Source organism: Poromitra crassiceps, assembly GCF_964638095.1.
Source record: "Poromitra crassiceps genome assembly, chromosome: 10".
NCBI lineage: Eukaryota > Metazoa > Chordata > Actinopteri > Beryciformes > Melamphaidae > Poromitra > Poromitra crassiceps.
This window is the reverse complement of record NC_139631.1, coordinates 20,857,875-20,885,353: the sequence shown is the minus strand read 5'-3', so window position 1 is coordinate 20,885,353 and position 27,479 is coordinate 20,857,875. Positions and strand designations below refer to the sequence as shown.

Below are 27,479 nucleotides of genomic sequence, written 5' to 3'. Positions count from 1 at the left end.
AGCACCACGACTGGCCCAAGCCTCATGAAGTGAAGCCTGACGGGGCCTCGGAGCAGGGCCACGTGACGGTGGCACAGATGAAGGCGGCTTTCGACTCAGCTCAGAAATCCCCAGATAAGGGTCTGGAGAGGAAGCCATCTGTGAGAAAAGGTAAGGGTGTTAAAATAAAGCCTACTGAACTATAGAGTATCAAATTAGTAGAAACTCTCTGATGCTGGATGGATGCACTGAGGATATTTGCGTAGCAGGTAAATGAATCAATGAGTCATTTGTCGTTGAAATGAAGTCTGCGTTTCTGGTCAATGGTTCCTGAGATTTTGGGTTAAGAGATTTACCACAATCACTTGCATCAACCCTCAGCTACAAGACTGAAGGCAGGCCAGGGGGAAATGGATTGGATGATGATGGAATACAGCTGTTTTGGACCATGAGAAATCAGATGCAGCTTGGATTTGTGAAATAACGCCATCTTGTGGTGCACTAATAAATCTGCCGTACATTTTGTTCTCAAGCAGAACTGCAATTATTTTTTAAATATTATAAAATGAAAACTGGTAGCTGACAGTAGCCTGTATTAAGGCGAAGTACTATTTCAACATATTTTCATCCATTTTAGATGTAAAGCAGCCTGCACACATACATTTCAAATGGATGGAGGAAGTAATGTTATTTGCAATTGGCATTACGCAGCACCTGCACTTGCATTTATTTCCATGAGGATCTTATGTGCATCCCCCCCTACCCCACTATCACCCTTATGAAAAATATTTTTTAAAATATTACTGCACCTCTTGGCTCATTTAATTTAAGCTCAGAGCTTAAATTTATATCCTAGGCAACGACAAAAAAAATCATACAGCAAAATTCTGAATTATTAAATTACATGTTACAGGAGTATTGTAGTAATACCACTGGAGGTAAAAACAAACAAACAAACAAACAAACAAACAAACATGATATGGCCGTTATAAGCAGTAAGCACCAGTCTGCCTCTATTATATCTGAATATCGGTTAACTGGCAGCCTGGAGCCAGTGCTTCTCCTGATTGGTTACGGCGGCTGCCTGTTAGCAGTCGTTGTTCCACACCCGCCTCGCCAAGCCATATGAGAGGCGGGACTTTAGGGAGGGCGTAGCTACCCACATAGAGCTAACGTTACCGCACAGTGACAGTGGGGAAAAGAGCACACAAACCAGCAGCGGCTTCAGGGAGGAATCAATTGGGATACACATTGGGCTCTGTGCTATCATTCGGCTTTCGGGAATAGTTTCGTTTACCTCTTGGAAGGTAAGTTATGGCTCAGTCTTTTGCTAACAGCTGCTGGGGGGGTTTTCTCTCTTTTCTTGGTGATTCTTCTTGCTTATCTAACGCACGGTGGCCATCCAGACCGATCCAGACATCCAGACAGGAAAGTGCATGCGCTAGCTAAATGAATCGGGATGGTCCATAGATTTTGAATTGGCTTTTTAGCTAGCATAGCGGGTGGACCCCAGCCTGCTACTACAGTTATCCAATGAAAATATATTCTTTCTAACCTGGTTGTAACCGAAGAGGCGAGTGTTTTTAGTCAAGGTTTTGCTTTTTGTCTTATGGTGTGTTAGGTGGGATTCGTTGACATCTTCGTCGCTAAATTAAATGTCCAGCTGTATTGTGCTGTATGGGGTGGGGTAGCTCGTTAGTGCGGAGGGAAAACTTAAATCCGAAACATAGATCCACATAGGCGGAGATACAGGGGTGCAGGGAGCCCAACCGCGCCCAGGGCCCTGGCTTTTGGGAGCCGCGTTTATGTGGGTTCCTCGGACCCCAAACATAGCAGCAGCAGCAATATGTTATATTGCTGAATTAGCTCTGTCAGTGAACAAGACACGTCCTGTTTATCAGTAGCTTATGTTTTTATAATCCAGATCCAAGATCCTGTGGTGTGATTTCAATCCAGATGTCTGCCAAATGTGGCCCAACACTATTGGAAATCTCTCTCTGTGTGTGTGTGTGTGTGTGTGTGTGTGTGTGTGTGTGTGTGTGTGTGTGTGTGTGTCTGTCAGTCAGTCAGTCAGTCAGTCAGTCAGTCAGTCTCCAACCTGCTTGTCTGGCTGTAACACGTGGAGAATTGTTGGTGTGAAATTGTGCATAGCCCTGTTCAGGGTAGCCATAATATGCAGTACAAGCGAGCATAATAGTTAATGAGGCAAGACACAGCTGTGATGCTCTTCCACCTGAGCTCATACCTGATCCTATGGAGCCCAGAAGCATTCTGTTGAAACCAAGACTGTTTGGGTCACAGATGTGTTATCAAATCACTTAAGTTATTGCATTCTTCAATGTAACTTGTATTGAACAACAATGTGCCTTACTTCCATTATCAGTCGGAATAGCACAAATGTGTGTGATTTTTAATGTATTTTATTTACCCTGCCCACTAAAATGATTTAGTCTGTAGTGACTGTTCTGTCAAATAAACAAATCCAATCCTAGTGTTGTACTCTGCGTTAGCCTCTACATGAAAATCCCTACTTAAAAATGATTGGATAAAATGAAGTGTATAAAGAGATCCATAAAGACTTGATGGCGCTTCACTGAGCATCCATAAATAATCTCTGCAGTCAAGCCATAGTCAAGTGGCTGGCTGGGTGCTGACCCACATAGTCCTCTCTGTGACCCTTATGTCATTACACCACCTCTGGCTGATGTGTTCGCTTACGACAATAGGGCAGTTTGAGTTGTAAATGACCGTGGTTAGTGTGCCAAAAGGGCAGCCTGATTTGCATATTTGGCCCTACGATCTACGCTGCTCGGCTCCGGCTCTGGAGTGCTGGGAGTTCCCTCGCTTGTGCCGTGTGATGCAGAGCAGGTGAAGGCTGACTGAGACCTCAGGGTTATGTCATCTGTCCTGCAGCTGTGTTTGGGCTTGTTGGTCATTCCAGACGCATCAGCCTCTGCTTGTTGTTGGTGCTGCAGAGCACTGTCTCTGAAGAAGTGCATATATAGCCTGCCCTCCTATGGCTGACTGTGCTGCCTGCGAGAGGAAGTGGGTCAGGAAGCAGAGGGAAATTAAGCATGAGACGCGCAGAAGTGTTGTTTCTTAACCACTGCGGCAAGGCACGCTGGTGTGGCCGTAAGATTTAGATGAAATATTTTTCCAAAAAAAAAGTATATTCATGTGCAGTGGCACTGTCCAAAATATCCATCACATTTGAGTACTCTTAGGCCTGCACTACTTTGTAGACTTAAGGAACTGTGTGTTACAGACAGAGTATTATAGGTTCACCATGAGATCTGCATTTTGAATGCAGCATCTGTTGGTTTCCAAGATTGCATACCTCTGTTAACATGTCTGACATTCCTCAGTTTGTGTCAGGTCCTGTCTGTGGCTGTGCAAGGTGTTATCAAAGTCCACATCTTCAAGAGTAACTTCCACCAAAATCTTTAAAAATGAAATAGAACTTGGCATTTTGTATTTCATTTTATTTGGAGTTTAATGTGCTGTACTGTACAGAATTAGTCTTCCTCAGACAGGCTTAACAATAGTGTTTTGCTAAGGACGTGGGGAGAAAGTATCTCCTGAATCGAGCGCCTGCTCAACTTAGAGTGTGTTTTTTGTATGAAGCAGGTGAGCAGGATCACAAAGATTATGATGGATAATCACACTTGGGACTCACAGAGTCATGTTATGATGAAACACACACACACACACACACACACACACACACACACACACACACACACACACACACACACACACACACACACACACACACACACACACACTGAGCCTACTACACAGGAATATATTGAGTGTGTGTAGGCCTAATCATAACAAAAGAATAGCCCCCTTGATTTGATGAGCCGGGAGCAGTTAGTTTTTGATAAATATGATATCCATTTTCTCTTGTAGTCCGTATGGCTGTAAAGTGCTTTTGCTTCGCAGGCAGGAATCAGGATACTAGGAAGGAAGGATGCCTCAATCACAGATGAAGTTCAAATGGCCTTCTCTCTCTCTCTCTCTCTCTCTCTCTCTCTCCCTCTCTCTCTCTCTTTTTGCTGAATCTGCTCTCAGAGCATTGTAATGCTTCGTAACTCAGAACTTCCAGCAGATGCACAGACTAATATTATTTCTTCCATTCATTTTTCCCACCCACAGTTGACAGCATCTGGTGAAGTGGAGCAGTGGCTGCTGCATTGCTGGCTGGGGGAGGGGAGAGTAGCCAGGGGAAAGGATGGGACAGGCTTGCTCCCAGTCACAATTTGGAGTTGTCACTGTTTACTGTTTGATTTGAAGCACCATTTCTGAAGATGATTCAGTTTAGGGCTACAGCATACCAACTAATTTATTAATAAGGTGTGTGTGTGTGTGTGTGTGTGTGTGTGTGTGTGTGTGTGTGTGTGTGTGTGTGTGTGTGTGTGTGTGTGTGTGTGTGTGTGCGTGCGCGTGCGTGCGTGCACGCGTGTTCGCTCGCGCGCCAAATTATGTTGTCCTCATTTGTTATTGAACCTGAAATTCATCCATACTCTTCAGTAATATGACTGAAATGAACAGATATTTGAGTTGTAGTTTGTATGGTTGTACTTTATATAGTAAATACTAATACATACATACACACACCATGACCAATACAAAGCTTTTCCTAGTTTACATAGTTTTATGGGATTTTCAAGTGGCCGCTCTCAAGTCTTGACTGTAAGGAGGATAAGCACCAGCTTAGTGGAAGGCCTCCCTTTTGAGGGACGTTTGACATCTTTCGGTTTAGTCCGTCATTTTTAAACATTTGTATTTAAACAGGTCATTCCCATTGAGATGAAGCATTTCTTTAGAGAGAGAGTGAGATGCAGGAAGATGTTTATCTGTTGTGCCTGTTCTGGAATCACAAAGTTGGTAGCATCTCATTTGACTCCTGAGGCTTTTATCATTTCCAGCCGTGACAGAGTTGGCTGCTGTTGTTTTCACTGTGTGTGTGTGTGTGTGTGTGTGTGTGTGTGTGTGTGTCTGTCTGTCTGTCTGTCTGTCTGTCTGTCTGTCTGTCTGTCTGTCTGTCTGTCTGTCTGTCTGTCTGTCTGTCTGTCTGTGGCAAAATGTGGTCCTGGAGGAGACACCTATTGTAGCGGCAACTACCACAAAAGCGGGTTTTGAGTACTTTGCCAGGTGTTTATATGGCTGTCTGTCGACCGCGATAGCGACCGTGCAAGACGAAACTTTACAGGTATGTATTGACATCAAAATGAAGGCCGAGTTAAAAAATTGGTGTGATCCAACTCTGAGCAAGGGGGCCGGCCCCTCCAGATAGCACACCCCCCCCCCCCCACACACATAGGCCCCGCCTCCACGTTATGCCCCTGGCCCATGTTTGGAGTCACAGGTATCGGGGCTGCCTGGTGTGATCTAGTCTCTAGTTAGTTGTAAATGTCTTCTACACCACATGTTCTGGATGGGCCTAGTGGTAGATGGCCTTAATGTCTAATGGGATCAGTTCTGGTGGATGGTTCTGTCCATACGTTTAGCTTGGCACTGAGATGGTCCGTGAGCTCCATTACTCCTGTGTGTGTGTGTGTGTGTGTGTGTGTGTGTGTGTGTGTGTGTGTGTGTGTGTGTGTGTGTGTGTGTGTGTGTGTGTGTGTGTGTGTATCTGTAAAGCTCATGTCCTCCACAAAGCGTAAGAGAGAGCACAGCCCTATTGCCTGGAGCACTGGTGCATAATGCGTTGTGTTGTGGTAGTATTTTACAATGAGCAGAGCAACAGACCACATGGTCCCGGGTGGAGAGGGGGTGAAAAAACAGAACCTTATCTCATTGTTGCAAAAAGCGCTGGAATGTAGCTGGAATTTGATTACAATGGTGGTCGGTGGCCTTGGTTACAGGAAGGGGATTTAGGTGGCGTCTCATGCGTTCTTGGTGACAAAAGGCAAAAGGCTGCCAGTGTATGGAGAGCATTGAGCCCACAGAGCCATGGGGCGATATGGGTAGCAGACTGTGGGAACAGACAGGCCGTGGCACACACATACTGTGTACTTTGTTAGAAGATGCAACTTTTTTTAAATGTTGAAACGCTAAGAAATAAGTAGGATATTTACATGTTATCAGTCTGTGTCTGTGACCTTGTTTATACACGCCTACATCGTGCTAGTTTGACTGAAATGGGCTTTTCACGGATGATCAGGCTGTTTTGGGGGCGTGTACTGTTTGCTGTGGGCGTGGCTCTGTGTAGGCGTGGCCAGCGGTGAGCTGGGTCAACTCGTTCCCATCAAGGTGAGGCGAGCAGCAGGCACAGCAGAGAGAAGCAATGGCGGACAAAGGTAAGAAAGAAAGGAGCAGGGAAGTTAAACATGTGGCAGACAAGTCCCGTATTGCTCTATTATTGTTGTAGCTTTGAGATAATATAAAGTGTTGGAATGTAATGAGCATGTGCCACAATCTATGTTAAAAACTGTGACTATTTAAGGGATATGGAGTCTACTAAATCACAACAACCTATTAGGAAAATTCAAGTTAACTGCCTTGAGTTGTTTCTCACATTACCTATCACTGTATGACATTTCATGGGTTTGGTTGAGTTAATTTGTGGTTGTGAGGGTCATAGCTTCTGCCAGCTCCTTCAGCCTGTGAGTGGACTGCTTCTGTAGATTCTGTTTGCCGTTGTGAGGAAGCAGGCCTGTTATTTGTCTACTGTAAATCGCCACTCCCTTCAGGCTCAGGCAAATAGTAATACCTCTGAAATATTAATGTTAATACTAGTAATAATAAACCCATCCTACTTTATCATAGTTCTTGTGCTATTTTAAATAGCACAATAACTATGATAATATTTGTTTTCCCCTTATGCTTGACTAATACCAGATTGACTAGCTGTTTTTAAACTGTTGTCTTAGCATTGGAAAGGTAATGGAGAGAGAGACTGCATCTCTAGGCTATATATAGCCTAGTAGTTAACCTAAAATAACTTTTTGTTGTGGAGACAGAGAATCCTTTGGCTTCATAATAACTCTGTTGCTTTCTGCTGCCCCCTCCCTGTCCCACATAGCTCATCCTGATTTGTGGCTGGGATTTTAATGTTATGCCTTAAATCTCACCTGCAGATGGTGAGAAGATAGAGGCTGTCTATTTAATTGGGATTGAACATTGTAGTAATGTTCACTCTGGTTTGGATCTAGCTGCAGCTCGTCCTCCAGGATAAACCCAGCGTCATCGGGCTCCACAGGGACGTAATGGGCTGTGAGTCTTTCATCCAGCTGGTTGTCTGCTGCTGTTGTGATCTCATTGTGAGACTTTTGTTGCTAGGCAGTTTAGCGACCTCCCTCTTGTCCAGAACCCACTTGTCAGACTGATCATTAAAGGAACACGCCAACATTTTGGGAGATTCGCCTACTTGCCATCTTTGCGATAAAGACGAGAATGATGCCCTGTGCATGTAGTAGTAGATGGCAACCCGCCCCCTCTCGCTAGCTAGCTTAGCACAATGAATGGTAGTCATTGGTACTGGCTAGCCTACCCCTGAGCAAAAACGTAAAAAAAAAAAAAAAAAAAAAAAACTTCCATACTGCTCACCTGGTGTAATCCAAGTCTCCACAAGCCCTGAGATGCCAAGTTGACTTGAAAATAAAATGTCATTTTTTACACCCTGTTTTTAGCGAAGGAGAGGGGCATCGATCTTCTCGTCTTACTACTATGGCAAATAGGCGAATCTCCCAAAATGTTCCTTTTAAGCTGCTGATGTTCAGATCACTGTATGTAGACTAGAGCTGTTTCTTCACTACCATGAGTTCTACTGTCACTCAGGGGGCGTGTCTCAGCCCTGTCATTGACAAACCAGTTGTGTCAAATAGCCATTGACAGAATGGGGTGGCCCAAGTTTGAATTGGAATGCGTTAACATAACCGTGCATGGCAGGAACAGGCACAACATAAATGTCTCTCGTCACCAAGAAGGGGCCACAATCATACATGTTTTATGCACATGTACTGCTCTAAGACCCATAGGCTGGTGAAAGGGTTTATTTATTTATTTATTTATTTATTTATTTATTTATTTATTTATTTATTTATTTATTTATTTATTTATTTATTCATTCATTCATTCATTCATTCATTCATTCGGTGACCATCTCACTTTAGACTTGTCAATGTATTACTGTATGGACAGTACAACATAGGCTATATATGTCGACATACCAAAAGGTTAAAGAAATTGCATAAGACCTTTTCAAAAAATTGCAGTTTTCAGTTACTTCATATTAAAAGTGAAACAAATTTTATTTTATTTTATAGGCGTCAAGACCCCAAAACACAATATCCTAAGTTGCTTAAGTTAAGTTATTAAGTTAAGTTAAGTTATCCTTTATTTATCCCCTTGGGGAAATTCATCCTCTGCATTTGACCCATCCTCTACTAGGAACCTTCCTAGAACTAGGAGCAGTGGGCAGCCACTGTGCAGCGCGTGCTTTGAGTCCATAGTTTGAATGTTTGAATGTTTGAATGTCCATAGTTTGAATGTTTTGTCTGTGATATTTTAGACGTCTTTGTAAATCCGGAAGAAACACTATTTTCAGAAGAAAAAATATTCTAGATTTGACTGGATGATGATCATCTCCAAGTGCCCCAGTGACCTTAGTGTTCAGTGACAGTCACTAAGATGTATCTTGGTTCTTGGATCAAGTGACAGCTAAAGGGTTTTTCCTTCCAGTAGTAATAATAAATGCCCGGCCGGTACATATTGGGTGTTTGTATAACCGGTGGTATGTGTCAAGTCAGTTTAAGCACTTGTTGTGAGTTATGAGTATGACTGCAGACAAGGTTAGAAATACTCTTGAGGGTCACGTTTAGATGGTATCTGTGACTGTGACTGATCTGGCCTGCAGTTATTCATCACTGGTGCATGATGGTGTTGAGACATCATCTCAACTGAATAACAGAAGGCTTTCTGGCACACTGGCCAAATATGAGCCCTTTTTACTTGTTTCCTCTAAGTTGTATTATACAGGGTTTCCGCGGGGGGTCTTGAAAAGTATTAAAAGTTGATAAATCAATTTAGGGAAAATTAAGACCCTTAAGAAAAGTCTTAAAAAGTCTTAATTCCCAATGCGAGAGGTATTACATTTTGTAGCTAATGTGCTGATGGTGTTAAATGAGCATATGATATCGTCCCATATCGATCGTAGACCCCTGAATTTAATCGATATCGTATTGTGGCAGACTTTGTGATATCGGAAAATATATTGTATCGTTGTCCAAAGAATCTATATAATATTGTATCGTGATGAAACTTGTGATTTACACGCATATCGTTGATGTGACGAAAATGGCGTTGAGGTCTTGAAAAAGTCTTAAAAAAAGGTCTTCAAAGGTATTGAATTGAACTGAAACATCCCTGCATATATCCTGGTATATGTTTTGCAGTCTTATGTCAGTCAGACTAAAACCTTTTCCCTGTTTGTTTAATGGAAGGCAGCAGTCTGCACTATTCTGACGGAGAGGTAGAGTTGAATCCTGCAAGGCGTGACCTCCAGTGAGCTCTAAGGCAACAATGAATGGCCTGAATTCTTCCCTTATCACTTGACGTTTTGTGCCGTTCCATTACAGTTTGCGATGTAGGATTGTCTAATATTTATGCTCCACTGACACTATAATCTAACTGCCTCAGTGTGATACAAAGATATCTGAAATCTGGACAGAGCAGCACAACATGATCTCTGTTCATTTGGTTTTCAGTGTGCCATATGAAATCAGTTGAATTCTGTTTGATTTTCTTCCCAAATTCCCCCCCCCCCCTCCTACCATTTTAATTAGAATTTAGGGGTTAGGGCTGTTTGTTCGTTCGTTTGTTTGTTTGTTTTTAATCACTTGGCCACTGTCTGAGTCTTTTTGACATGTTTCTCAGAAAGACAACCAATTTGTGACGTAACGTCAGGGTCCCACGCAACTTAGACCGGCCCCCCTCTCCTCTCAAAACACCTCAATCGAAAACTGAATTATTTATCTAGGCCTATTTTACAATTATGAAATAGGTTACTACAATAATTAGGCCTCTTTTTTTAACAATTTCAATGGAAAATTCTGCAATATTCTATGTTTTACAGTTCATTCCATTTTTATTACCAAATTCTGTGATTCCATCCGCGTTTTCTGCATTGCGGAAATCATACGGCCCTAGTAGTGTTAATCTGCAGTCAAGACTAATCATGGAAAGAGACGAGTGTAGCAGTCAATTTGCCATCAGACCCACATTCAACCCACATGTGGAGAGAGAGCTGTGGAACTGTCAGACGTCTGTGTGGAGAGCTGTGGAATGCAGAGAAGGATGCTAAAAGCCATGTCACACTGGCCCCATTTCCTGTTAGTCATTTCCCCGGGCTCTGGGGTCCCCTTTCTGTCTCTCCACATCAGGGTCACTGTTCTCGCTGCCTGAGAAGATAAGTTATGTTGCTGGCTCAGAAGTTAGGAAGGTACAGATGCCTGTATTGGCTCAGAAGTTAGGAAGGTACAGACGTCTGTATTGGCTCAGAAGTTAGGAAGGTACAGACGTCTGTATTGGCTCAGAAGTTAGGAAGGTACAGACGCCTGTATTGGCTCAGAAGTTAGGAAGGTACAGATGCCTGTATTGGCTCAGAAGTTAGGAAGGTACAGACGCCTGTATTGGCTCAGAAGTTAGGAAGGTACAGACGCCTGTATTGGATCCTTACATCTGATTTGACCTGCAGGGCCTTGAGGCCTGGATCAGTGAGCCATATGACCCAGGAGAGTATCACTGGACACCACAGCAGTCCCACAGGATGTGTCTGCCTCTCTTGATGTATGTCTGCGGCTGTCAGACTGGGAGCAGCGCGTCACTACCTCAACACAGCCACTGCTGACCTTGTTACATTACATACATACGTCAGCCATGGTCGGATGGTACGATGTTGATGTTAGGGGTGGGTCATATAAACTGAACATTCATTCATGCGGATCAACGTTTTTTTTCACATTTTCAGATTGCTAAATAAGCTTTTTTGGTTTTCAGTAGTATTTGTTAACTGTTCTACTGGGTGAATGAAGAATAAAATCACTGTAATTGTTTAGAGATGTCTTACCCTTTTACAGAATGAATGCCTTTACTACAGTTCCTGGGGTTACTGGGGCAGGTAGTAGTCTGACTTTGTAGTTGGCTGCTGGGATGAGGCCTTCACCAGTTTTGGCAGAATGCTCCTCCCCTTCTGCTTCCTGTGTGCTGCTCTGTTCAGAAAGCTCCTCCTCTTCCTGTGTGCTGCTCTGTTCAGAATGCTCCTCCCCTTCTGCTTCCTGTGTGCTGCTCTGTTCAGAATGCTCCTCCCCTTCTGCTTCCTGTGTGCTGCTCTGTTCAGAATGCTCCTCCCCTTCCACTTCCTGTGTGCTGCTCTGTTCAGAATGCTCCTCCCCTTCTGCTTCCTGTGTGCTGCTCTGTTCAGAATGCTCCTCCCCTTCCACTTCCTGTGTGCTGCTCTGTTCAGAATGCTCCTCCCCTTCTGCTTCCTGTGTGCTGCTCTATTCAGAATGCTCCTCCCCTTCTGCTTCCTGTGTGCTGCTCTATTCAGAATGCTCCTCCCCTTCTGCTTCCTGTGTGCTGCTCTGTTCAGAATGCTCCTCCCCTTCTGCTTCCTGTGTGCTGCTCTGTTCAGAATGCTCCTCCCCTTCTGCTTCCTGTGTGCTGCTCTGTTCAGAATGCTCTTCCCCTTCTGCTTCCTGTGTGCTGCTCTGTTCAGAATGCTCCTCCCCTTCCGCTTCCTGTGTGCTGCTCTATTCAGAATGCTCCTCCCCTTCTGCTTCCTGTGTGCTGCTCTGTTCAGCAGAATGCTCTTCCCCTTCTGCTTCCTGTGTGCTGCTCTGTTCAGCAGAATGCTCCTCCCCTTCCCCTTCCTGTGTGCTGCTCTATTCATCCCCATCTGTTGTTACAAAAGTCATTAATCCACACACCGTTTGCCTCCACTTCAATTCACTGTTGCAGCTTGGAGAATCATAGCTTAGGAAGAAGGCGTTTGGAACATCACGATTTTTTCCAATCCAACTATGGTCTGTACACACAGCCTTGTGCTAATTGGTAATTCTGGATACAAGCGTTGACTAAACTGTCTGTAATGTAAACATTTATTTATTAAATAATTAAAAATGCAGTTGGGCCTACATGTTTGGCAATTTGTATTGCATTATAGATTTCAGAGCAGTGGTGTCCTACAGGTTAGAGAAGCGAGCTTGTGAACGGAAGGTCGTCTGTTCAATCCCCCGACTGGCAGGATAAATCTGGGTCGGGATCATGAAAATCAGTACTTGCCCGCCCTCATTGTCACCACTGAGGTGCCCTTGAGCTCCAGTGGAGCTGTTCAGTGGCCAACAGACCAAAGTGTGTGTCTCTGTCTATCTACAGTATCACTCTCTGTAGGCTACAAGTATACAGCGATTTGCTGATCGCTGAGCTGTCATTGGCTGTTGTGCTCTCTCATAGGCATTCTTAGCTCAAATATGTGGCTGGTCAGCTAGGTAACCTACGGTGGATACATTTTTGTTTTCATCTCTTTTTTCCCCAGGCTTCATTGCTTAAAAACTGCTTGAAAAGTCCTTGAAATGTATCATTACAAAACAGTGGCAACCCTAAAGTTGCTCAAGTGTCGTGTGTGTCTGTGTGAACAACAACAGTGCTGTTTGTGTGAGTGTGTTCTTCATCTTCTTCTGGCAAATAACTTGCAGGTGCATTTTTTGCTCCTTGATCATGGTTTTTAGGGGCATTCTGAGATTTCTTGTGGGGATTTCTGCCCCTTGGCTTGCCCCTGGCTAATTTCCTACACTGTTTTCAAATCAACTTGGCAATGCATCTCAGGGCTTGTGGAGACTTGGATTATGCCAGACGAGCAGTATATAGGCATTTTATGTGTGCTGGTGGCGACCCTGTTCAGTGTTCACAGCAGCAGACCGCTCTACTTCCCTGACACGGGCGGTCTCTACTTCTCCAAACTGGGACCGCGTCGGCTGCATTCTACTGCATGTAGTCCACTGACTGTTGACAAGTAGCCTACCTCGTATAAGCCCACGTCCCCAAAATCTGAACTATCATTAAAAATGTAGCCAGCTCGAAAGGAAACATCAGTCGATTATGTAGCTGGCAGCTACAGTACATTGTAACATAGCATACACCTTATATTGATGCCACAGGAGGTTGTTGAGTGGCTTATGGAAATGCACTAGTCTGCGTCTGCTACTGATTTCTGCCTGCTTGGCTCCCCTTGCCATGTCATGTGTATCTATGGGAATGGCTGTTGAATGTGCAGCAGTGAACAGGAAGTGGTGTGATATCTTCCTAAAAAGGATTGTCAGGCTACACAAAGCAACAAGACTCCGTCTCCAAGTCCCAATGTTGCACAACCAGCAGCAGCCCCACCCAATCTACTATCACTTGTGTCCACTAAAACGGCTGTAAAAGCCCAACCCTCTAAAGTTTTCATATACCATGCCTGTAACCCAGTTGATCCAAAATAGCTCAGGTAAGCCACGTACGTGTGTCAGGATTATCTAACATGTATGATTCCCATAATCACTAATTTGTCTCTCTAGTTTTACTGTGAAATGATCATGAAATAGCAAATAAAATTGTTATGTTTGACATGTATATGGTAATGCAGCTTCGAAGCCTGTGTGTGTTTCCAGTAGTCCTTTTTCAGATGGATTCATCTAAAACATCACAAATTGTCAAAACCTTCCAATCTGCGTTGTTCTTGGTCTATCAAGTTTGTCTGAACATGTATCCTATGGCCTGCGGCTGGCATTTAAACCCGACCCCCGCCTATTTATTGTGCTGTCAGCACAGATTAACCCAATTTGACAACCAATTATCATTGCAATGATGTAGCCAGAAAATATCTTTCCAGAAGCACAAATCAGGTGATTTTGCAATGGTATATTAGACCTTACAGGCTGAACTGCCCTACGAGCATTTGAACTTCCTCCTTCAGGTCGGCAGGGGTGTTTATATCATACATGTTCTGCATGTTTGCATTTGCTTATTGGCACTGTAAGATTGTTGTATTGTAGGTACAATGTTATCTATTTTGAGTCTTAGATCTCTGTGGATTTATCTATTGGTCCTTATTGTTCACACCTTTTTATATATATTCACCTGGCCTGCAAACCAAATTTTGCTCAGAACAATAAAGGTGAAAGACCTAGATAGATAAAAAAAATCCGTACATAAATTAATAAAAGTAAAAGCAATGTTCTTACACTTTGCATCTCAAGGTAATAGATAATCTCCCTCAATCCATTACATCGATTTATTTTTTTGTTGGAAGTTTTTTTTTCGGTTTTTCTCCCCAATTGTACTTAGCCAATTCTTCTGCTGTGCCAAACGTTGCGCCACCCCCTCTGCCAATCTGGGGAGAGCCGTAGTGAGGTCGGCAGGACGTAGGGAGTGGGAGGATCATGCTATTCACCCCAATAGATGCCCCGACTGACCAGAGGAGGCTTTAGTGCGACGACCAGGACTCATACCCCACCGAATTCCTGGACACGGCCAATTGTGTCTGTAGGAACGTCTGGCCATGTCGGAGGTGCCGCTGCCGGGAATTGAACCCGGGTCTCCGTGGTGTTAGGCGAGTGCTTTTGGCTCTACACTACGCAATCGCCCCCCATTAAATCGATGTTCTAAATACCATCAGGTTATTTGTAATGGCTTTAAGTTTTATATACTAATATTCAAGGTCACATCTCATGGAATACGTTTGATCTACGTGGGGCGGCTGTAGCTCAGGAGGTAGAGCGGGTTGTCCACTAATCGCTTTGGATCAAAGAGGTCGGTGGTTCGATTCCCGCCTCCTCCAGTCTGCATGTCGAAGTGTCCTTGGGCAAGATACTGAACCCCAAATTGCTCCCGGTGGTGTGTACTAGGCACCCTGCATGGCAGCCTGCCGCCATCGGTGTATGAATGGGTGAATGTAGACTACCTACTGATTGTAAAGCGCTTTGGATAAAAGCGCTATATAAATGCAGGCCATTTACCATCTACTTGACTAAATACTGCATAATAAATAGCTAATTCATTAGCCTCAACTCAAGATAAAATGACTAGTGCTTATTATATAGTAGAGCATACCAGCTTAAATGGAATTGTTAGGCTACCTTACACTGTTCACCATAAATCTCCAGACAGAGCTTTGGTGATTGTAAATCACTTTTATATTGTAGTTCCTCTTTTCCCATCATCAGCACAGCCTCAGATCAACTTGTTGAGCAGTACCACCAGTGTGTCTTATGTCTGCCAGCACAATAACAGACAGCCACATGATAATCAAAATATCATAACACTGTAACAAGGAGGTAGCTCGTAGGGCTGCACAATTACGTGTGTATAATCAACTATTTTGATTTAAAGTTTCCACATTATTATACAGTACAATAAGCTATATTTAAACGTTTCTTTTAACTTAGAAAGTCCACTGTGGTTGAACATGGTAATATTTCAAATGTACATAAAATAATGGACTAATAATTGTGATTAATAATAAATAACCTTATCTAGCCATATCATTGGGATGGTCATTTTAGCTATGCTAATGCAGCCCTAGCAGTTTGTTTCCTGCACTTTTAACATATTTTCTTTCACTGTCCTGTTCAATTTGCAGGATGAATTTGCATAATTTGATGTGAGGCACTGACTTGCATGTATAAACAATGAGCCAAACAGAAGACACTTGACTTGATTCCCATTTTTTTTATGCGTATTGAATTAATAATTAATTTTATTAATAATTAATTTTATTTTGAATAATTTGGTTCAAACTAAATTTTTGTGGAAGGAGTGTCACTGTCAGCTCTAGTGAAGATGCAGAGGCCTCAAATATTATCACCCCCCCCCCCCCCCCACCCCTCTCTCAAACCAGAGTAAAGCTTATTTGTTGGTACAGGGCTAATACAACTCTGGGACTGACTTGTTGTCCTGAGAGTAGCTTGTTGCTATAATAGCAACATATGATATTAATTGAAGCTTTCCTGTTTGTGGAGCTGAGGATGGTGTGACTGGGGATCTTTGTGCTGACCTCAAGAATGCAGTGATTGTTTAGTCTGGGCTAGTCACACTATTGTGGTGATAAAATCACATCTTATAAAGCTCTCCTGCAAGAAAAACAATGCACTTTTATATTGCAAATTAACAGAGCCAAGAAGAGCCCTGACATTGAGGCATTAGGACAGTTGTCACTGCTTGCTCAGTATTAAGAATTCTCCCATGGCCACATGTAAAAAAAAATGTTTTGCCCAACAGTGTTTTGTCTTCCAAATGAAAGTAGTGTCTGTATTGTTCTCATTTCCCCTTTGTAACTGATCCAAATCTTGTAGACTTATCCTTGGTATAGGCTGCCCCTATTATGATTTTGCCGAGTTGGATTCTTAATGCCAAAGGTTGATATTGGAAATCCCAATATGTCTTTTCAGACAGCAATTGTTCAAAACTTCTACTGTGTTGTCTATTCTAGTCGGATTACAGAACCTGGAGATTTCAGTGATTCTTGTCATGAAATTGGGCACTCCCATCATGTGCGGTATTTATTCAAAGTTTAACAGCTACTTGCCTTTTTGATATTATGAGTTACAAGGCATTTGTGTTGCTGTTTTCTTTTCTTTCATCTTTTCATTTTTTTCCTGTTTTGTTTTTTTATGGCCGTGCGTGCGTTAGCTCATAACACATCATCATGTTTCTTTTTGACTTTTCCTGCGCTGGTATTTCCCTGTTGTTGTTGCTAAGCAGCAGCATCTCTGAGTTAGTAAACATGTCCTGGAGACAGATTGCAGCCAACTGAACACACGCATGCATCTGACCACGACATGAGGTGAATGTGCAGTGAATGGAGAAAATGAACTTTCAAAGTTTTGTCAGCATATTGCTTCCTGTCTCACTGTTGATATACAGTAGGGGAGCAAAAAAATCCCCTTCAGCCTCATCTGTCACCCAAGTGTTGCTGTCGTGACTCCTCCTTGACCCCCTTCATGCAGACCTGTAAGACTAAGCAGAATCCCCCAGCATGCAGTGCGGCCTGCCAGAGAGAGTGGTCATTAGACATTCCAGTGATGCAGACTGGCGTGGAGCCGGACCTGGAAGTTGTAAGATGCTTACTTCATCCCCCTGAGGGTGAGGGATGCTCAGGGTTCACTGGGTCGGCCAGGAGCACACTGACTTTCCAGACATCACATTCAAGGCCACTATTAGCCCATCACACCATGTCCTCTGTTGTTCTAAATCATCGTAGAGGGACTTTATCAAAGGCAAGTTTTCAGATCTACAACACACTGGAGAGGAATTATACTCATCACAATTGATTCTTAGTTGGCTCTGCCCGCCAGTCAGATTACTGGTGCAGTGTGATGCGCACACAGTGGCTTCACCAGTCATTTCACACCCTCCCTTTTAGGAGAGAGCACTCACTGTAGCCAAGACGGCATATGGTCCCATTAGAGAAGCAGTGGGGGCTAGCTTTAATTCAACACTTGCAGTGGCCAGCTATTAGCTCGTCATACACTCGAGTGCCTGCAAGCATGCAATCATACATGCTTGCTATGAATTCCAGTTATGTGATAAAAGTGGTTCTATGTATTATTTTTAGAGGGCCGAAAGTTAACGCAACGCTAGCACTACTAACAATACAGTGTTGTAGAACAAGCAAGGCTTACCAGATGGCAGATATTTACAATACATGTCCGGTATAATCCATACTACCGTTATGATCGCTGTTAACGTAAATTCAATGATTAATAGCCAACAACAAGCCTATTTCTCCATCGCCCGGCTGGAAAAAGCGGTTGTAGTCACCCAGCGCTCTCAGTTTTTGAAAGCGCTCCGCTCTGATGAAAAAACCCGCCGGCTGCAGCGCCTTTCTGGAGCACCTTTTTGTGCACCCTTTAACGAGGAAAGGGCGCTGGAGCTAAATAGAAGCTAAGTGGACACACGTCACAGCCTGAAGTAAGTCTTTATAGTGCAACTTCACCAAAGCTAACATTGTTTTTGAAGTATTATTGACATGTTGTCCACAGGGCTTATTGGGCAGATCCATTGCTGACTGTCCTCTCTTAATACCAGAATATTACAAATTGGTTTTTGACCTAGCAAGATGAGCTCAAGCACAATCACCATAGTGCGACAAAGGGGCCAATTAACCGCCTGGTTGTTGAACCCATCAGAAGTGACATAAAGGCATATTTGTATTCTAGTGGGTGTCTGTCTAACAAGGCTATGTGGCAGCTCCAACCTGGCTGAGGTCCTCATCTTCTCTGTCTCCCTCACTGCACTGTGTTCATGTGTTTTGGCAGGACCATCGCTAGATTGTTCAAATAACCCTAGAGCAGGGATTTTCTACACTGCATCATTTTATACACAGGCAGACGTGTGTGTGTGTGTGTGTGTGTGTGTGTGTGGGGGGGGGGGGGTATTGATGGTTTAGAAATCCTGGGAACTTGGAAAGACTGAATTATTGAGGAATTGATGGTCAAATTGTTACTTTCTCACAGCCTGATATTCACATAGAGTTGCATAAAGGCTGACCAAACATGTTGAAACAGTGTATTGAAACCTACTATATTCACTTTAACTGGTGTCTGTAAGGTGTCGGTTAGATTCCTGCTGGGTAGCATTTGAGTTGTTCTTTGGCTATGGGCTACATCTGCAGTATTAGGTGGTCTGGTTGCCATTCACTGTAGCCTTTATAGTTTTCAATACAAGTTACGAGGTAGGCTAAAAACGCTCTGAATAATTTGGCAAATGATAGCACATGCAGTGTTGAACAGGATACTCTGCTATCGCAATTACATGCAATTTCCTGCTGTTTTATCAGTGTTTTCTGTCATTCACTATCACAGCAGCAGAGCAGCTTCAACATGGGACTAGGCTGAAGCATGAGAAATGACAGGTTGCAAAGGTCAAATGGAAAAATGTCAGAGTTTTCGACTAGGTTATTAAGCCTAGCCTGCCCCTGGACAGCTGCTTGATTTAGGTGTGTGTTCACATACAGCTTCCAGTGCAACCAGGCTATGTGGCAGATCTGTAGTCAGGAAGCGAGACAAACAGGCCTCATGGCTCCTCACCGCTTCAAACAAAGTTGTCCTTGTTGAATGTTTTCCATAGACTGCCCTTAGATTACTGTAAGGAAGAGCAACTTTCCCTTTTCCATTTCTGACATAGTTGAAAACCAACCATAACTGAATGTGAACATCAGGACTCAGGAGTTCAAGTTGAGATGAGGCTTTCCCACCAGTGGCAAAGGGCTGATTCAGTCCGGCCAATGACCTGCTATCAAAATAGTGAATAAATGATCTTTGAACTTCTTAGCCAAATTCTCCATTCCCTCCCTCCCATCAAATTGAATTCTGGGTCTTTAAAACTGAATGTACTACCAAGATTTCTCAACATTGCCTAAGATGGGAAATCAGTTCTGGCCTTTTGCCGGAGTCGTCACATTGTATTTATTACAAGACAAATGCACTTCTGTTCTGATCCAGATTAATCGAAGGGAGGATTTGGGGGATCTCATAAAACCTCAGGGAAATTGCAAAACAGTTAGAGTGAATAAAGGGAAAGTCGAGGTGACGTCTGGTCTGAGTCGACTGATTTATTCCATAGAGCAAAGTTGGGTCTTGTTAGCCTTACATCTGTTTAGAAATTTCAAAATAAAATGTTCTACAATTCATTCAATGACTTGACATGTTTTACAAAACAGTTGGCCCATTAGGAGACTCCCACATCCCTACAGGAAGAACTTCCTGCCTCCTGTGTTCTGCTCCTTCTCCTGTAGGATTCATGTATTTCGCCTTCATCATACACACACACACACACACACACACACACACACACACACACACACAATGAGAACCACCATGAACATATGTCCAACATCCTCTGCTTTGGTCATGTTAGTGAGTCAGACACAGCCTGGGGAAGGTTTAGTGGAGTTGAGTAGAGTATCAAAGAGGTTCAACAAGGATTTGATGAGCTTCACAAAACATCTTTTTCCCGTGAAATAGCGAGCCCAGTTAAGGGCTTTTGTATTAGCTTGGGTTGGTTAGATTGGACCTCGGTTCTGTTCATTGATGTGAAACTGGCCAGCTTTCCATTGTGTTTGGAAGTGCTGTGTTATTGTAGGCTGAGCAGCACGGCTTGTAGCTTTTCAATAGGCTTGTTTTCCGAGACTCTCTTGCCTGCCAGCAGATTTTTTTTCGCCTGGGCGAGAATTTTAGCTGAAGCAGCTACAAAGTCTGTGTGTTTCTGTTAGGATTGGATCTGTCATATTTTCCTTTTAGAAGTGGCTCTTCTTTCTAAGTAGCCTATGTCACAGATAAAATGGTGTTTGTAGTATTTCAGATGGTTAATATTTGGCACAACAGAAGAAGAAGTGGTGACTGGTGAGTCATTGGAAATGCTAGTCAAACATGCGACTGTGTTGCCATATTCAGAATCAGAATCAGCTTTATTGGCCATTGGCCAAGTATGTACACAATAGATACAAGGAATTGGGCTCTGGTTTGCTTTGCTCCCAAAGTACTCGCATACAGACGAAGAAGAAGAAAGAAATAATTCACGTGGTGTACTAGTGCAGGATCTGGAGAAACATTTTTACAAATAACCTTTGAAGCAAGCAACAATGCCTGTGGCCATCACCCATCAGTGACTTATATTTGCATTTGATTGTAAAATACAATCTGATTTGCTTATCTTCCCGTGTTGTGGAAATGTCTTTCCAAGTAGAAATCTGCCCTGAAGCAGAAATGCTTATGTATTGGTTGGAGTGGGTAGTGTGTGTGTGGCATGTAGCCAATAGCCATGCAGGTTTGTACAGCATGTTGATGCTCGACCAGTCACAAATAAAACTGCGTGATTGATGATGCAGCGAGCATTCTTTACCCGGGTTTCTAAAGTAGGACTGGTTTTGGGTGGAAACATGTAAACGTCATAATAACTCAGAATAACCCAGGTAAGATTATAACTCAGGTTATTAGAAACCTGGTATTATTAACACAAATGAGACTTTAACCGGAGTATGGCTAATGATCAGAAAAGTGAACTCCATGCATGGTAACATATTAACTTTATTTATTTATTTATTTATTTATTTATTTATTTATTTATTTATTTATTCATTCATTCATTCATTCATTCATTCATTCATTCATTCATTCATTTATTTATTTATTTATTCCATATTTTATTTACAATTTTTGACAGAACTACACAAACAAAACAACGAACAGGCTCAGACACAGGAAAAGAAATAAAAAGCATACATGATTTCATCGAGCTTCAATACTACAACATGGTGCTAGCAGCTGCATAAGGTGCTTATGTGCTTGTAAGAGATGTTCATGGGATCCCACGCAAGGGGTCCATGAGGAACCAGCCGTGCGAGTCATCCGTCGCCCCTAACCTCTTCGAGGTAGGCGAGAAACGGGTTCCAGGTAGTTGATTTTTTTAAAGTGAGTTGGTCCTCAGGAACCTGAGTCTCTCATCCGTGCAGTATAACAGAGATCATGTCTGTCAACCACAATTGAAAGGAAGGTGGAGAGGGGGACTTCCATTCCATCGGAATGAGTTTTTTAGCAACAGTTGTCCCCTGTGTCAGAGACTGTTGCACAGCTGTAGGGATGTATTTATTTAAATGAATGGCGTTTAGGCACTCAAATTCCAGAGACATTTTAACTTAAGGAGTCATTGTATGGAAGGAAAGGCAGTGATTCATTTCATATTTCCCCCTATTTGTGTTGTCTCTTTAGTTGTAAAGGTATTGTAATGAGTGAACCACATAGATACAGGTATCAGATTTTTGTGTGCAAAAAAGGAAAAATCTGAGATATAGCCTAGTTTTGTTTTTTTAATATTCAAATTATTCACCAAAATTCATGAACTTTCTGCAACTTTGAAAAAAAGGCCATGCAGTCAATGCTTGTTGGTAAACCCTGTGCTAATTGGTAGCCACATTAGCTTATGTCTGCTAACAGTCAGTGATGTGTCAGAGAGAGGAGAGTAGGAATGGTCTACAGCATAACCTTGCAGTCAGACAACCATACACATCTGGAAGGGGAATGTGTTGTGTGAAAAAGCTCACAGATGCTCTCAATATGTTCCACCAGCTTTGCTGCAGTATGTTGGATGGGACGTGCTGTGTGCTCATGTCTTATAGAGTGGCTCACTCACGTAGTCTGCATGTGTTCCTTCATATTGCACATACAGCCAGCGTATCCGCGGGATCTTGGAAAGTATTAGAAGTTGATCAATCAATTTACGGACAATTAAGGCCCTTAAAAAGTCTTAATTGGCATTTGATGAGGTATTACATTGTGTAGCTATTGTGCTGATTGTGTTAAATGGGCATATGATATCTTATCGATCGCAGACCCTTGATTTGAATCACAATCGTATTGTGGCAGAGTTTGTGATATCAGCAAATATATCTTTGTCTAAAGAATCTATATAATATCGTATTGTGATGAAACTTGTGATTTACGGCCCTATCGCTGATGTGATGTGACGTGTCTTTTTTGGGGGGCGTTTTTGCCTTTATTGGATAGGACAGTAGGCAGACAGGAAAGGTAGAGAGAGAGAGGGGATGACATGCGGCAAAGGACCACGGGTTGGATTTGAACCCGGGTCGGCCGCGCTGAGGATTAAGCCTTTGTGATACTCGCTCTACCAGGTGAGCCACCGGGACGTCCCGATGGAAGTGGCTTTCAGTTCTCAGAATATATTGCAAAGGTCTTAAAAAAGGTCTTAAACGGTATTGAATTTAACTTCAGGATTCCTGCATATACACCCTGACATCTTCTCAATGTTTGTGGTTTTAAACCTATTCATAGATGTAGTAATGCCTGAACGATCCTTGATGAGCTTCATTTAGTCAAATAACATGATTATAATCTTCCTCTCCACTATGTCTAGATGAGTTGTAATAACATGATTATAATCTTCCTCTCCACTATGTCCAGACGAGTTGTAATAACATGATTATAATCTTCCTCTCCACTATGTCCAGACGAGTTGTAATAACATGATTATAATCTTCCTCTCCACAGATATGTCCAGACGAGTTGTACGGCAGAGCAAATTCCGTCATGTCTTTGGGCAGGCAGCGAAACATGACCAATGCTACGACGATATCCGGGTGTCGAGGGTCACATGGGACAGCGCCTTCTGTGCGGTCAACCCCAAATTTGTTGCCATAATTATTGAGGCCAGTGGAGGTGGAGCTTTCCTGGTTCTTCCTCTTCACAAGGTAAGTTGATGGAGTTTGATATTAGTGACTGATGGATTTAGCAGCCACAGCAGATTTACTTGAAGTACTCGGCACACAGCCTCTCAGTAAGAGGTGCACTTTGTGTTCATCAGTGCTGTGAGGATGTACAGATAGGACAGTGCTGTAGTACTCGAGTGCCAGTCCCACTTTTGAAAACTCGGACACTGAGGCCCTGAAGTTGAGACATGATCACAACAACAACTACAGACAGGCTACACGTCTTTTCAGCATTACCCTAAATTTGTACCTGATCATCTGGTTGACATTCTGATAAGTCAAGTCAAGTTTATTTGTATAGCACATTTCATACACAGAGGCAATTTAAAGTGCTTCACATAAAATGGTTGACAGGAAAATAAAAGAATAGAAGAAGAGAATAACATGGACATTTAAAAGCATCACCACAACAAAACTTTAAAACATTTTTTTTTTAAAGGGTATTAAAAGTGCATTAAGCAACAGGCGCAGCAGTTGCAAAAAGAGCTAAAAACTTATAGAGGAATAGACTATATAAGAAACATGACTAGACACACATATGATAGTGATTGAGAAATAGCTGTCAGCAGTTAAAAGCGACAGTAAACATAAAAGTCTTTAGTCTATTTTTAAAAATAAGTAAGGTTATAAATAACATAAATAAGATAAGACCTGTCCTGGACTCCTGGTTTATGATTAGCACTGATAAGACCCTAGATGGTATTAAGATTGGACATGCAATCATATTTCCTGTTGCTCTATGCCACTCCATGACTCCAGTCATATGACTCGAGCATCTAAAAAGCACTAGCGCACTTCTTAATCAGTGTTGTCATTTTTTTTATGTCTCCTTGTCAGGTGAAATTGTCAGGTTTGTTTGGCAGCTTTGGCAGTATCCTGCATTATGACTGCATGGTGTGACACCAGTCCCACCTCTAGTCTAGATAATCTACTGTACAATAATCACACACACGTTACACACAGAGAAAACTTTGCTGCATGACTCAGAGCTCAGTTCAGGGAAATCACACAGACACAGTGGCCACTGTCCAGATGCTGTAACGTAACAATTACCAACCCACTGCTGGATTTGAAAATATATGTTTCTTAATCTTGCTTGTTCATTCATTCACAAAGAGTATATTCCCAGTGTATAGTATACATACAAAGCCATTCTTAAAGTTGTGGTTTAGCACAGGGGGAGTTCTACAGTATGTGTGACTGTAGCCTATAGTGGCCTGTTTGAGTGGGTGAGACAGAGATGGGTTGTGAGCGATTGATTTTCTCAGCAGTGTAACATTCACCAGTAGTCTGTGGAGACATGCAAACTAGCCCAGATGTCAGCAGCGTCGTCCATGCTGGGATGGAGTTGCAAGCCTTCAATCTATTCAAGCTCTTCTTCTAGGTCCCGTTAGGTTCATGTTGAAGTTGAATGGAAAACACTGAGTTTTGGGAGATTGGCCTGTTGGTCAACTTACCCATTTTGTGATGAGAACATCAAAATTATCCATATAGTATGTCTTGTCCCTGGTTGATTATAGGCAACTAGCATCATCCAGAAGAAGGCTAATGTTTTAAAAAGTTTAGTGGTTTTTATTATTATGTGGCCTGCATTTCATTTTGAAAATGAAATATCATTAACTTAATATAGCTGACGTAGCCACATATATTTTTAGAATCAGTTCAGGATAGCAACCACATATTCATCTGATGTGCAGTGATTTTGAGCTGTACACAGTCTGCCATTGCCCTGCATGCTGACTTCCTATGGAAAACCAAGTCGCATACCAAGTCTTGTGGGAAGTGAGGCCATTTTGAACTAGCAGGGACAGAGAAAAGTGTCCCTGCTCAAAACGGCGTCATTTGTGTATCATATTCAGCACAATTTGAACCTTTTACAAAAGTGACAGACCTGACCACTTACCATTGACTAGCATTAAGATAATGTGAATCATCTGTGACCACTCAGCGTTGGCATGGAGAACTAGAGCAAACAATGTACCGGCTCCAGATGGATGATTTGGTATCATAGTCTCATTTAACAGGTCACGTAACAGGTACATTAACGAGTGTGTTAATCTCCCTAAAAGTCTGTGTAGTAATTTATTGGGAAATGGGTTTAAGGATCATGTGTATGTTTTCCACTCGGTGAGAAATGGTGCAGTGGTATATGGTGTAACGCTGGCCTTTTAAAGGCATTGTCTCTCTCCTGAGTGTGTGTATGCATGTGATGATGTAGTTACACATGATGTAAGAGGGGGGTCATATTACATAGGGGTATTTTTAGAGGGGCGGGTAAAAGCTCAATATCGTTAGAGAGAGGGGGGGGGTAAAAGCTCAATATCGTCGATATCGTAGAATGATAACGATCTGATATCTGAGGGATCATGTTTTGGACTGACATGAATGCATTGCAAACATTGGAAGTTGAGGTGAAATGTTCTTCCATGGCTTCAACTCCCCCCCCCCCCCTGGCTTTTGTTTTTGTCAGTGACAGTCCTCCCTTGCTTTGTGTACAGAAAATACACATTTGCATTGCAGACTTTGCCTGCTACCAACAGGACTGCTGACTCTTCAGGTCAACGTACGCTGGGGTTATTATCATTTAGCTTCACACAGCCGCCATGTATACAAGCGAAGACTACAGCAAAGCCCCGGAGGGGACGCTCTCCCTGCACCTCACCTCCATATAAGGGCCTTGGATTGCTGCACTGTAACTGTAATTGCCCTCAGGTTGGGTGTTAGACTGCATTTCATGAGTGTTTGGTTGTCAACAATGTATGTGAATACTTCCCTCCTCCCTCTTCTTCTAACCCCGCTGTCATAATTGGACTAATTAAGGTGTGGTAAGAGGTCACACTCTAATTCAAACCACCAAAGTGGTCTGCTATGTTTCCCAGAAGGTTCTTGGGTGACATTAATGGTGGCCACTGGCCAGTAGTGAATGGGCTAGGGTTGGGTCCTGAAAGGTACTTTTAAGGGTACAGACGGAATTACATCTGTAGGCCTACTACAGAGTACTGATTCAAGTCAAATATATTGGTACCAAATTTCGGTACTTGCTGAGAGTGCATCTGTGTGTAACATGTTATAAATAAATAACAGTGTTGAAATTGATAAGTTTAGAATATTTTTTTTACCACAAAAATTACATGTTTGTACTTACGGAGAGCGTAAAGTACCGAAAAAAGGTACTATTGGGTACCGAATTCCGGGTACCGGTGTCAGTTCAAATGTGAACTGTACTGTACCCAACCCTAGGCGGTTGGCTGGAGCAGATACGTTCTGCTGGGGTGCCTCTCCGGGCTGCACCCACCGTGGCCCTAGTGACAGGTCCTGACACTCTGAGTGACATAAGTGGCGCTGTGCCGGTGACAGATCCAGCCCGGGCCTGTAATTAGAGCACGCCAGCACACCGCCATGTCATCCCAAAACCCCATCCTTTAGGCCTGTCATCACGCCGCTTAAACACCGCTCAGCACCTCATTCAATGCAGAGCTTTGTACTGCAGCTAGATTAGCTTCACACTCCTCCTCTCCTGTCCTCCTCTCTGTGTCTTGACTGAGCTGCCCTCTCTGCCTGGCATGTCACAGTACAGTCGTGTGTGTGTGTGTGTGTGTGTGTGTGTGTGTGTGTGTGTGTGTGTGTGTGTGTGTGTGTGTGTGTCTGTGTCTGTGTGTCTGTGGAACAAAGTCTGCTTTCACCGCCAAATTAAAAGTGGTGGGAGACTGAGGTCTTTATGTGCGGAGCAAAGCTTGGGCAATTTCCTCAAGTGAGAGATTAGAAAAGACCTCTTGATTTTTAGATCTGCCCACATAGAAGCCGGCGGTCAGGACATGGAGTAATCTCTCTCTCAGCAGTAGTGTTTTCTCCATCTCAACAGTCCACGCATTGAAAAACTAAGAGGAGAAGGGGAATAGCCTACCATTGTATTTAAGAATTCAAGTCATGTTATAATTCAAGTATGTTATTCCTATGGCTTAGTGCAGTCCTCTCGGTATTTATTACCACACACGATCCCATGTCTGATATCATATTTACTGTATATTACAACATACAATTGATTGACAATGAATAGAAGAGTGATTTTGTGAAGGCATATCAACTTTGTCTGAATTTTGACATCCATAAAACATTTATATTATAATTGTGCTATCAGGTTTTTTTTAATAGTCACATTCCCATTTGATCCAATTCATTCTTTGTGGAGCTACACATCTGCGTTACATCATGATTAGGGGGTGGGGAGGTACTG

General features: G+C 42.8%; 1 protein-coding gene across 3 annotated transcripts in view; it reads left to right on the top strand.

The window, feature by feature from the left end:
• Window positions 1-1,170: 1,170 nt before the first annotated feature.
• coro1ca (coronin, actin binding protein, 1Ca) overlaps window positions 1,171-27,479 on the top strand; it is a 47,446-nt gene continuing 21,137 nt past the window's right edge. The window contains exons 1-3 of one of the 3 annotated variants that reach the window (XM_083644576.1): window positions 6,261-6,284; window positions 7,140-7,200; window positions 23,028-23,227. In XM_083644576.1, the coding sequence (XP_083500702.1) occupies window positions 7,194-7,200; window positions 23,028-23,227 (207 nt within the window). In that variant the 5' untranslated portion in view covers window positions 6,261-6,284; window positions 7,140-7,193. Of the gene's footprint in view, window positions 1,287-6,241; window positions 6,285-7,139; window positions 7,201-23,027; window positions 23,228-27,479 lie in introns of those variants that run through there. The other 2 variants (XM_083644577.1, XM_083644575.1) reach the window with 2 other exon arrangements.